A 12,538-nucleotide genomic window follows, 5' to 3' on the forward strand; every position below is an offset into this window, starting at 1 on the left:
TGAATGTTTTGTGTCCTCCCCTGCGCACCACACCGTGCCCTGTCCTTGCCACGTGGTCCCCTTCCCTAAACCCCCCTAAGGTAGGGTTAAACCAAAGCCGCCCAAACGCCTGGGCTGGCAGGGCTCGGCCCCGCTGTCCTGGGGTGCGGGAGGAAGAGGAAAGGGGATTTGCCTTCTGGTTTTGAATTTTCTGTTACAAGGAACTGTATAAATAGGTCCTTGCACAACTGCATGTCTCCAGAAGTCAAAACCTTAAGGAAAACAAAACTCGAGAGTTTTTACAAGGTTCACTAGCCCCAAAATAATGATAAAATATTTAAATCCTAGAATTATTTTGATGGGCTTCTGCTAACGCTGTTAATCAGCAGCACCATTGCTCCCAGCTCCATGAGGGCTCTCAGCAGGGTGGGGGATCCAACATGGCAAAAAATCAGGTGTTGACCAAATGCCCTGATTTTGCTGGGAGGAGAAATGCTTTTCTGCTTTTTTTATTGTTTGTAGGGAATTAACGCTACGCTCTCCTTCACCCAGATGGAAAAGCAGTCACGGTCCTGAAACGCTCTCCCAGGTCCATCCCTGCCCGAACCCTCGCCCCTTACAACGGGCGAACAGCAGCTGCTCTGGCTGGTTTTCTATCATCTGCCCCTAACCCAAGGCTGGATTTTTTTTCCCCGAAAGCAGCTCGGCAGCAAGAGCTCAGCCTGCAACGAGAGCGTACAGCAGCCACGGCACCTGGGCAGGAGGTTATTTTTAATCTGATCCTTAACTACATCTGATGCTTGTGATTAAATAAAGCACTAAACTCTCTGTAGGGTTCTGCGTAGCGAGTTCAGAGCTGCCCAGTTCTCTGCGGTGCCTCTCCCACTGCCATCTGCCGGTCACCGTTTAGGAGAGCTAGCGGTGACCGTGACCTAAAAAAACCCCGCAGGCAGCTGGTTTCCTGCAAGAGAGCCGGTGCTGTGGGCTCCTGCAGCAGGATTTCAGGGAGCCACAGGGAAGCCTCGCCAGGCAAAGCAAGGGCAGAAGGATGGGGAAAAGCAAAAAGCCGAGGTCTGATCCCAGCATCGCTCCTGTGCTGCGAGTTTACGCCTCGCGAGGCCCTTTCCCCGCGTGCTGCTCGCAGCTGGGTGATGTTCTGCGGTGAAAATGCTGCAGAAACACGGGGTCTGGGGACACACGCTTGCGTTTCACTGCTTGCTTTGCTGCAAAGATGAAAAAGTGTGTGTTTGGGGGCGGGAGAGGCCGGCTGCTGGGCCTCTCCACACGGGGAACCAGAAGCGCTCCAGCCCCAGTTTTGATCTCTTTTTTCTCTCCGAGCTCTCTTCCTCTCGCTTTCCTTGCCCAAAAATTCCTGGTGGGGACACATTTTTGCTTTGCACTCAGCTGGGTGATCGGGGAATATTCCCTACGTCATCCTCAATCTCCTGCTGCTGCTGCTTTTACACAGGCTTAAAAACATTAAGTTGCAACTTTGCAAGAACCGGCACCCGGATGCTTTTGGAAAGCCAAAACCCCCCTTCGGCACCCCAGGAGCCACGTTGTTTTTTAGCGATTCTACCCAAGCACACGATCAAGAACATTTTACAGATATAATAAGCAGGCCCCCGGCCTCCAGCTCCCCCAGCGAGACACTGCACGCCCCACAACAGACTTTCACAGCAGGATTTATTCGGTGCACGCTCTGGGGATGCACAGGACACAGCATCACGGGGGAGGACGCGAATATTGGCCTTCAGGTCATTCTCCACCTCATCTGTTTAAGAAATCAAAGGATGCACCAACCAGCGAAGGGACTGTATCTCCTAGTCCCTTCCACCGGTCTGCAAAACTTGTCACATATTTAACACACCTTACTGGGAAGCCTCAGGTGAAGGGAGCAGAGACATGGGGGAATAAAACACACAGTGTCCCAGACAACGAAAGCAGTCCTCCAACAAGTCCTGGAACCACCGGTAACCTCTAACATCGTTCACTTGGCTCTCTTGAGCTCAAATTGTACCAGCACACGTGATGGCTCGTTTCTCCTGGACCAGGTTCCACCACACGCAAAATATACGTCAACCGGGATCTGTATCTAAATTCAAATACAGTTAAGTTACGCAAAGAAGGAAGCCATGCAGAAGAAAGCTGTATGAAGGAGCCGGTAACTCCTCTTTAGCGCTGAAGGTTTTTCTTCTGTGCATGCACGCAGGTGCAGGCACACGCGTAAAATAAAGTCATGGCGATGGACTAACTGTGGAATGGGTACACGTGTAGAGAGCAGAAGAGAGGAAGAAGGCAAGGGTTGCAGAGGTGTGAGGAGGAGAAAGGAGTACATCTGGGTAGTACTGGCCGTAGCTATACCAGAACCAGGAAGGAAAGAGAAATCCTCTCCTGTGGGAGAAAAAATAAGCCGCTCTTTTTGGACAAGAAGGGAAGAGATGAAATTTCTCCAAAATTGAGACAGACGGACACATCAGGAGGGGAAAAGAGCATTTTTGTTGGAAACTCATCCTGACAAACACCAAACCCAACCACCATGTCTCATCTACAGACAAACACCAAAACCAGTGACCACGTCTCATCGCCACTCAGATTTCCAAGTTGTTCTGCTTTCCCTGGAGACACGGTGTGGCGGGGCCTGCCAGCCACACGGGTGGGTGGGATAGCTCATCATTTCCAGTTTGAAAACGGACCAGAAGCCCAGGCTGGCTGGGAAGAAAGGAGAAGCATCCAAGGTCACCAGCATTATAGCAGACACCCTCCTGCCCTTGGGTCTCCTCAGGAAGGGGACCAAGTTCCCACGGGACTGCCAGCTGCCCTTGGCTCGTCAGGGCTGGAGCAGGTAAGGCAGCGTAAGAAGAGAGCGTGTCAACCTGAATTGTCCGTGGTGTCTCCCAAGCCTACCAGGGTTGTGGAACAACCAATGCTGAAGAAAGCCTTGGTGACTGGTGCAGGGACAGCTGAGAAAGACCATTCAAAGCAGAAGGCCCACCAGGATGACACTGGGTAGGAGGAAGAGTGAAAGCCCCAAGCAGGTACTGGGGGCTCCAGCCGTGGGCTGATCCATGCTTGTCTGATCTGAGTTTGTCTCCAGTTCTTCAGTGTCCAGGGCACCTGCTGGCAGAAGAGAAGAAAATGTGGAGTTAAAGGGGAAGATCTGACAAAAAAGAAACTCCCACTCATGCAGGTCCATCAGTGACGTGCACCAAGACACCACGAGGTGCGAGGCAGCAGTGCACCGATCCAGCGAAGGCATGACACAGCTGGTGGGTTAGTGGGCAGCAGGCTGTAAACAAAACCATGCTTCACAAACGAGACATCCAACCAGCCCCTTTCAGTGTTAGAGGAAAGAGTGAGGAAAAGGCTTGGTGCCACGTACGAGAGGAGGATCCAGAGGACCAGTCCAATACTGGTTCCTCCCAAGCGCTCTCCATGCTGCTTGGGGATCACTGAACGTCTGAGTGTCCATGCCAGGACAGACTCCACAATTACCTTACCTGAGAGGGAGGTCTGGAAAGCAGGGCTCTGCCCTTTTTTGTCTTTGGAAGGTGACGTTAAGCGCAAGAAGGTGGGCTCTTCAGGGCTGAAGACCACTGACTTTGAGGGGGTTATGAGCTCAGCTTTATTGAAACCTAACTTGATCTCTGGAACAACTTGGCTGAGAGATGGAGGTGGACTGGAAAAGGCTGATTTCTCTTTCCCATCCTCTTTGACACCTTTATTTGTTTCGGGGACTGATTTGGGGCTGAAGGCTGTGCCCATGCTTTCTAATAAGGCTGGATCCTCTGTAGTTAAGGGGCTAAGAGGCTCTCCAGTGTCTACCTCTACTTCTGGAGATACTTTATAATCCAGGTCTAACGTGGGCTCAAAGGAAAGAGTTAGCCCAGTTGCCTCAGTAGGATTGGGTCTTTCTGTTTCAGTGGGTTCTGGGGTTGTGGTCGTGGCAGTTTGCGTCTTTGCTGTTGTGGTAGGTGCTGGTGTGGTAGTGGTGAGTTTTAGCTTTGCTGATGTTGTAGCGGCAGGTGTTGGCTTGGCTGTGGTGGTGGTAGATGTTGGTGTGGTGGGTGTTGGCTTGGCTGTAGCTGTGGCAGGTTTTGGCTTAGCCACAGTTGTGGTGGGTTTTGGTGTGGTGGGTGCTGGCTTGGCTGTAGTGGTGGTTGCGGTGGGCTTTGGCGTGGTGGGTGCTGGCTTGGCCGTAGTGGTAGTTGTGGTGGGTGTTGTCTTGGCTGTAGTGGTGGTTGTGGTGGGCTTTGGTGTGGTGGGTGCTGGCTTGGCTGTAGTGGTGGTTGTGGTGGGCTTTGGTGTGGTGGGTGCTGGCTTGGCCGTAGTGGTGGTTGTGGTGGGCTTTGGTGTGGTGGGTGCTGGCTTGGCTGTAGTGGTGGTTGTGGTGGGCTTTGGTGTGGTGGGTGCCGGCTTGGCCGTAGTTGTGGTTGTGGTGGGCTTTGGTGTGGTGGGTGCTGGCTTGGCTGTACTGGTGGTTGTGGTGGGTTTTGGTGTGGTGGGTGCCGGCTTGGCCGTAGTTGTGGTTGTGGTGGGCTTTGGTGTGGTGGGTGCTGGCTTGGCTGTACTGGTGGTTGTGGTGGGTTTTGGTGTGGTGGGTGCTGGCTTGGCCGTAGTTGTGGTGGCTGTTGGCTTGGCAGTAGTGGTGGTTGTGGTGGGTTTTGGTGTGGTTGGTGTTGTCTTGGCTGTAGTAGTGGTTGTGGTGGGTTTTGGTGTGGTGGGTGTTATCTTGGTGGTAGCAGTAGTTGTGGTGGGTTTTGGTGTGGTCGGTGTTGGCTTGGCGGTAGTGGTAGTTGTGGTGGGTGTTGTCTTGGCTGTAGTGGTGGTTGTGGTGGGTGTTGTCTTGGCTGTAGTGGTGGTTGTGGTGGGTTTTGGTGTGGTGGGTGCTGGCTTGGCCGTAGTTGTGGTGGCTGTTGGCTTGGCAGTAGTGGTGGTTGTGGTGGGTTTTGGTGTGGTTGGTGTTGTCTTGGCTGTAGTAGTGGTTGTGGTGGGTTTTGGTGTGGTGGGTGTTATCTTGGTGGTAGCAGTAGTTGTGGTGGGTTTTGGTGTGGTCGGTGTTGGCTTGGCGGTAGTGGTAGTTGTGGTGGGTGTTGTCTTGGCTGTAGTGGTGGTTGTGGTGGGTGTTGTCTTGGCTGTAGTGGTGGTTGTGGTGGGTTTTGGTGTGGTGGGTGCTGGCTTGGCTGTAGTGGTGGTTGTGGTGGGTTTTGGCATGGTGGTTGTTAGCATGGTGGGCTTTGGCTTGGCAGTAGTGGTGGTGGGTGCTGGCATGGTGGGTTTTGGCTTGGCCATGGCTGTGGTGGCTGCTGGTGTTGTGGGTTTTGGCTTGGCTGGGGTCGTTGTTGGGAGCGTGGTGGCGTGTTTTGGCTTGGCTGTCGTGATGGGTGCTAGCGTTGTGGGTTTTGGCTTGGCTGTGGTTGGGAGCATGGCTGTGGGTGGTGGCTTGGCTGTGGTTGTAGTTGGGAGTGTGGTTGTGGATTTTGGCTTGGCTGTGGCTGTGGTTGGGAGCGTGGTTGTGGGTGGTGGCTTGGCTGTGGTTGGGAGCGTGGTTGTGGGTGGTGGCTTGGCTGAGGTTGTGGTTGGGAGCATGGTTTTGGGCAGTGGCTTGGCTGTGGTTGTGGTTGGGAGTGTGGTTTTGGGCGGTGGCTTGGCTGAGGTTGTGGTTGGGAGTGTGGTTTTGGGTGGTGGCGTGGCTGAGGTTGGGATCATAGTTGTGGGTGGTGGCTCGGCTGTGGTTGTGGGTCTTGGCTTGGCTGTGGTGGGCACTGGTGTTGCGGGTTCTGGTTTCGCTGTGATTGTGGTGGGCACTGGTGTTGCGGGTTCTGGTTTGGCTGTGGTTGTGGGTTTTGGCATGGCTGTGGTTGGGGTGGATGGGCTTGCCTTTGTTGTCACAGGGGCTGGAGTGGTCTCTTCTACAGTGGGTTCTGGTAAGAGATGAAAAGTGCCATCAATTAGGGCTGGGGTCAGCTGACCTCAACAGGTCCCCTGCACTGAGCAGGGCCAGCAGAAATCAGCCGGGGGGTGAAGCAGCAGCCGACCCCTCTCAGGCCATCCCCCACTCTGGGGTTCCCAACCTGGAGACATCTCATCTCCCTCACACGGCCTCCTGCCCCTCGGTATCAGGGCATCCTCATGGGGCAACAATTGCTGGCTAAGGGGGTATGAGGTCCTTCTGATCCTCCTCATCTTGAGGCAGCTGACCTGCCTCAGGGGCTGCCGTCGCACCTGATATCTCATGATCCAGCCCTGGAACTGCTGGTCCAGGGCTTCCTGATAGCTCCAGGAGGGTTCAGAGCTTGGACCCCAACCCCGGGGTCTGAGTCCCAATAGCCTGTCAAGGGACACGTGCCACTTCGCTTCACTTACCACACAAGGAGTTGACACAAACGCTGCCCTCGGGACATTGCGAGCATGAAGGTCCTTCCTTGTACGGCTTTCGGCCTTTCATATTACCCCTGGAAGCAGAAGACGCCCAGAAAAAGAAGGTGTGAGGAGAGGGGAAAACACCCATCCCAAAGAGGGGGTCTGATTCAGCTGGAATATCCCAGCCGAGGCAAAACTCAGGATTAATGTAAAAAACAGGTCTTGGTCTCCTGCCACAGACTGTCAGTGCCGTTCACTCAACAGCTTGACCCCAAGGCTGCTAAAACCAGGGGAGACAGCTCCGTGGACCGGATCCTTCACCACCCCTTAGAACAGAGTAGTCGATGGGCATTCGGACATGTGATTTTGTCTCCCTTCTGCTCAAGACCCCTACGAAGGTCGGCGGCAACCGGCCGCTCTCGTTGGTCTCACCACCTCCAAGCAAGCGGTCCCCAAGGCTTCGCAAGCGGCCACCCGCCTCTCCTCCCATGGCCAACCCTTCCTGCTGGTGCAAACGGGCTTCTCCACCCCAGGCGACCGCTGCTGCTGGCGGGGAAGAACAAAGCACGGAGCAGGGAGCTGCCGGTTGCACCCTCAGCTACTGCAGCATCAGCCTTGGGCAGCTCTTGGGTGGGAGGGGAGCTCCCTCCTCAGGTCTGTGCCAGGAGCTGAACCAAACCTCAGCAGTCGCAGTCACGGGCAAAGATCACCAGACAACCCTTCCTTCCTTTGTGACCAACCCAAGAAAGCAAAGGCCTTCCTTGGAATCGCTTTGCTTTTATTTCTGAACAAGGCCAAATCCTGCTCTGCTATAGGGACTGAAGGAAGGACATTGCCAGCACAGAAACCCCGTCAAGATGCACCAAACCACGTGAGGCATAGGACTTACGGGGGATAATAGTTGCAAACAAGCAGGTACATGTCCTCTGTTTCAATTCCGTCGATCTTCTCACAAAACTTTGCCCCACAGCCGATCTGATGCGTGCTTGCCCAGACCACCTAAGGCAAAGACCAGGGGGGAAGGTGAGGTGACTGGGGGAAGGCGGACGCCCTGTTGGCAAGCTGTCCCCTGGCCTTGAAGGCTAATCTGTCACCACACCAATGTCCCCCTCATCTCAGTGTGTGCCCCAGATCCCACATCTCCACGTTGCTTTAGCGTTCAGGATCCTGCCCCTTGCCCCTGTCTGGATCACCTTCCCAACCCAGGGCTGTAGTCCACATATCCAAGTGCCACAGCTTTCCTACCATATAGTCTACCCAGGCAGAACATCACCATCTCTGCTTTGACCCTGGAACCCTCCATATATCCATCCCCACATTTACCATCTCTGCTCCTCGCTTTCACCCAAGCTGTGAAGAAACACCGAGACCTCATATCTCTGCCTAAGACAAGCTGGCACCCAGCTCTGCTGAGTAGCCAAAAAGGGCTGCAGAGCTTGTTTAAAAGAGGTCTTCTCTAAAAAGCCTGGTCATGGCTGGCACCGTGCCCAGCTCCCCCTGTATCATTGCGATTCCTGCCTGGTTCTCCATCCCTTTGCAAAGACTCTGGGAGGAGCTGGGGCTCTGGTACACCTCCTTTCCCGACAACCCCACCCCTCCGCCCCACCAGCTCGGTACCTGGGTGTAGTGGCCACACATCTGCCCGGGGACACACATGGAAGTCGTCAGGTTGTAGTATTTCTCCTCCCCATTCCAGTCTTCCACAGCGAATTCCAGGTCCAGAGTTGGGGCCATAGCGAAGAGGTTTTCCCCCCGTCGTCCCCTCTCCTTGTTGTGGTCCCAGATGCACTTCTCTGCGTAGGCTTGAGCAAAGGCCTCCAGCTCCGTGTCCCAGCTCTGAAAGGAGCTCCGTGTCGGCATACGGAGAGGGACACGGGGCTCTCCGACATACGCAAGGACACGTACCAAGGAAATCTGGGCTCTCTGGCCACAATTGCCCCACTCATGAGTAAAAATCAAATCCCTACTCAACATTGTCCTCAGGAGAGGGGAGCTCCACAGCCAGTCCCAGCACAAACCAAACCTTAGCTGACAGGGCAAACAGGGGAAGGTCAGTGCATCAGGACAACTCCCACAACCTTGCCTGGAGCATCTCTATCATCATCGTGGAGCATCCTCAACTCAGTGTGGAGAAACCGTGAAGTCAGATGGAGGAAGGCAGGAAACTCACCCCGGGTCACACAGGAGGGGGCCTGGGGACATCCCTCTTTGACCAGGGTAGGGATGGGAGGAGAGCGGGACACCTCTTCCCTAGCAGCTGCACAGAGCCTGGGAGCACACGCTCCGGGGAAACATCATCTGTTTGCCTGGATCCGAGACGTGGCCGACCGGCTGCCTGCCAAGAGCCCCCTCCGGAGCGGCAGCGGCCCCCCCACCAGCTGAGCCCACTGGCCTGCAGTCCCCCGCGTTGATATGCAAGAGGAGGAGGAGGAAGAGGAGGAGGAGAGGTTTTCTCGCAGGGAGGCATACGGGGAAACCTCCGCCGCAGCTGTTTGGACCGTCCTTGCACCATTTGATGGAGACGGGAGCTTTGCTTTTGCAGCCGGCTGGAAGGCAGCCCAGCAACCGGCGGATCCTAAGGGGGGACCTTCCCGGCCAGAGCCAGGGCTGGATCCAAAGGGAGACAGAGCATGGCCCCGATGCAGAGCACGTCACCATCGGGGTGTTGAGGACAAGTGGACGGGCCCTGAGCAGCAGCGCTAAGGAACCCGGGGGGGAAGGAAACACCGAAATATCTGTATGGGGCCACAGAGCGTTGGTTGACCTCCCTCCGTGGCCCCAAGCCAGGCTGAGAGCGATGGCTGGAAACCCAGTTTGGGGAGCGGACGCCCCTCTACCTCTGGCACGGAGCTGGGCTCCATAACCAGGGGACTCGCACCTGCAGGATTTGCCTCATTAAAAAAGAAAAGTGGCTTTAGGCTACGTATCCCCCCCGTCGCCTAACTATTTCCACAGCAACCAGATCCGTGTCCCAAACAGAAGCGGAGGGTGACCTCAGCCGGGCACGGTGCCACGGCAGCAGGTGAACTCGGAGGCAAAGACAGCCCAAGCAAACGTCCCGGGAGGGAGGCGAGGACCGCGCTCTCATGGAAAACTTCTACCAAGAAATTGTCAGGGCTGCTATAAGCTAAACATTTGTTGTGCTTAAAAAGAAAAAAAAAAAAAAAAAAAGCCTTTGGCACTGGGCTGCGCACGGGTCCTGTATGTTTAAGCAGAAACAAAGCCACGCTGCGGAGGGGAGCATCTCAAAGCACGCGATCTGCAATCAAAGCTTCAGCCAGGAGCAGCAGTCGCCAGTTCAGAACTGCCGCTGGCTTAAGGACCCTGAGAGATTGTTTCCTTCAGGCATTCTCTAAGACTTTGGCTCCAAAGCCCTTATTCTCCAAGTTTTCTGTGCCTTGCTCTGGTGAGTGTCTGTGGGATCATGGTGCTTAGGGTCCTCGCTCTGCCCCCTTTGAGTCTGAAGGCACTAGTCAGACCCCCTATACCTGAACATAGCTTTTTCCTTCATTTGCTCAGCAAGCTCCCATTTACCAGCCCACAAAGGTTTAATTCAGCCTGTGCAACTTTTGGGCCAGGCACCAGGTCTCCTCCAAGCACACTGTGACCGAAGAGCAAAGCACTCCGACTATCCACGACAAACAGTTGTCCTCCTCCTCCTCCACGCGTGTTGCAAACAGTGAGAAGAATCACGTGTGGTGCAAGAGAAAACACGATAGCTGAATTTTAATAAAATCAAGGGTCCGAATAAGACAAAAAGCAGCACTAGCTCGAGAGCTCATTTTTGCTGCCACTGCAGCCACACGTGATGGCGGGCACCTGGCTCAGTTTCCCCAAGCAAGATGGGAGATCCCTCACCTCCAAGACAGCCATGCACAAGTCATGGTGGGGATTAGGAGAGTGATGGAAAGCCCAAATAACTGAATGACCCGGCCGTCACGTTTGAAGTTAACGTTCCCTCCTATAGATAAAAGCCCGTTCACCTGCAAAGGCAAATAAAATGCACCAGGCGATGCCCCGCACAGCAGCATTCCCCCTCCAGCCCGGGGCACCTGCTGAAGGCAAGGTCTCCTCCCCGTCACAAGGAGCTCCAGCGGGCACACGCGTGAGCGAGAGCTGCATCGCTCTCACACAGAGCATCAGGGGACTCGGATCACGCTTAGGAACTTCCACAAACAAAGACAACTCTATAGGTGAAAGGAAACTCCACTGATACCTACTTGTAACCCTACACAAGAATTGCTCTGCCTCCCCTAAAGAAAACCCCGATCCCTCCTAGCATTAAGATCGAGGCTTGCACTACACAAACACCCTCTGACATTCCCCTGAATAAAAGCCACTTACCATCTTCAGCATATCCATAGCAGGAGGAGAGACCTGGGAGCGGTATTTATTATGCTCATCCAAGATGATCTTCTTTTCTTCATCACTCAGGGACCAGCTCAGCTCCAGCGCCGTGAGCAACAGGAAAACGGGAGGAAGACCTGAGCTCAGCATCGTGCAGCCAGCTTCTGCTCTTAGCAGCCCACGGCTCTGGCAGTCAGATTTAAAGCACCTCCCAAAAGCAAGGAACACCCAACAGCTTGAAGATTGGGGAGGAAATGTGTTTCTTTATTAGAGCAGTTTTGGAGCCACGCAGTACACACCCATCTCACATATCGGCCTTGATGGAGAAGCAGCAGTACGGCCGGTGCCAACGAGTGTGCAGGGTCCACTCCCCGAGACAGACCCCGTGCCTGAATCGTAATCCCCGGATTGGTATTTTCATCCAAGCCTCTGCTGCCCCAAACCTCAGAGATCCCCTTAGCCCTCAGTTACGGGTCCCCTCTTCCACCTCCTGTCCCTTTTCTCCTAAACTATAATAATAATAATCCCTGAGCAACCGGCAAAGCCCTGTTTTACACAAGGGTCCTCCCCTGTCCCTGGAACGCAGCTGTGTCCAGAAAGGAAGGCAACAAGATGCAACTGCCGAGAGCAGTTTGCAGCGTAGTAACTCCGCGGCTGGCAGCCAGAGCCCACCTGGTCCAGCCCCGTGTCTGCACCAGCCGCGTTGGGGCAAGCAGTGGGCAACTGAGGAGCGGCCCCCCCGGGGCTGCCCCAGCCTGCTGGGAAGGGGGTGGGTAACCTGTGCCATCAGGAGAAGGGCGAGCAGGAAAGGAAGAACAGGCTATACAGCTGAAACTGCCCCAAAAAAGGGGAGTTGAGAGTCTATAGCTGCCTTCAGGGCTGGCTGGAGTCACCAGCCGTTAGCTCTGCGGGGACAGGCTGTGCTCCCTCCCCAGGCAGACACCTGGAGGGCTCAACATCAGGTGGCCCGAATCGCCCCGCCATGGAGGCTGTCCGGCAGAGACCCTCCAGCCTGCCTGCAGCCTCTTCCTCCCCATCTGCGATTGTGCAACCGCCCCGGCTCTGCTCCAGGAGCTGCCTTTGGGGATCACAGGCTATTAGAAAGGATCAGCGGGTGGGCAGCTCTGGCTAGCAGAGCCAAGTTAATCACAAGCTGTCGGCTCTGCCTCCCCCTCTCCGCTCCCCAGGCGATGCTTTGCCATTTTTCCTTTTGCTTTGGACCGCGCTGATCACCTCTCTTGCCACAACATCTCTCCTACTGCCCCCCAAATCTCTTACCTCTGCACGTTACCTTCTCCTTCATTAGGTCCAGGGTCTCCCATACTCTCAATAGTCCAACAATTTCTGCAAGCAGGGTCTGAGGCTAACATCTCAACAGGCTAGCTTCAACTCATCTGGTCAAACCAAAGGTTCCCATTTATTGCTAAGGTGAACTGCAGGCCTGGAATCTGAGTCAAGGCAGACCTGTCTCCATCATGAGACACCTCAAAAACTCTGCTGCTGCATCTCCAGAGACCTGGAGAAACATCTAGAAAGGATCGACACTGGCTCCAACTCCTGTCAGCCAGCTCGCCGTGCTGAGAAGAGCCCAATACGTGTACTCTGCAAGCGTGATGCGGAGACGAAGGGCCAAGCTCCACATAGCCCCTGGCACCATGGCATCCTGACTAAGCCTCGCAGGAGGTAGCGCAGCAACAAGTATTAAGGAAAATGGAACACACAGTGCTCACAGGGAAGAGAAAACAGCCCTGGAGGAGTCACAACCAGGGCACGTGGCTCATGGGGAAACGTGAGTAACAGCCGACGCATTCGGCAAGGTCAGGCGGTGCTGCTGGCAAAGGGGGTGCGG

General features: G+C 54.8%; 1 protein-coding gene across 5 annotated transcripts; it reads right to left on the bottom strand.

The window, feature by feature from the left end:
• Positions 1–1,660: 1,660 nt before the first annotated feature.
• Positions 1,661–12,260, bottom strand: PI16 (peptidase inhibitor 16). Of its 5 annotated transcripts, none has more exons than XR_012778468.1 (7): positions 10,687–12,260; positions 7,960–8,178; positions 7,232–7,341; positions 6,346–6,434; positions 3,480–5,903; positions 2,887–3,099; positions 1,661–2,074 (listed from the first exon to the last, which is right to left on the bottom strand). XR_012778468.1 is itself a non-coding variant. In XM_075521573.1 (6 exons), exons 1-6 carry the CDS (start codon positions 10,837–10,839, stop codon positions 2,957–2,959), a joined length of 3,135 nt encoding a protein of 1,044 aa, XP_075377688.1. In that variant the 5' UTR covers positions 10,840–12,260; the 3' UTR covers positions 1,661–2,956. The 5 variants fall into 5 exon arrangements, 3 of the variants coding, with proteins under 3 accessions (XP_075377688.1, XP_075377687.1, XP_075377685.1); XR_012778467.1 differs by having other exon boundaries at positions 1,661–1,753; positions 1,850–3,099; XM_075521573.1 differs by having other exon boundaries at positions 1,661–3,096.
• Between the last annotated feature and the right edge of the window lie 278 nt (positions 12,261–12,538).

This window comes from Mycteria americana, chromosome 20 (assembly GCF_035582795.1).
Source record: "Mycteria americana isolate JAX WOST 10 ecotype Jacksonville Zoo and Gardens chromosome 20, USCA_MyAme_1.0, whole genome shotgun sequence".
Taxonomy (NCBI): Eukaryota; Metazoa; Chordata; class Aves; order Ciconiiformes; family Ciconiidae; genus Mycteria; species Mycteria americana.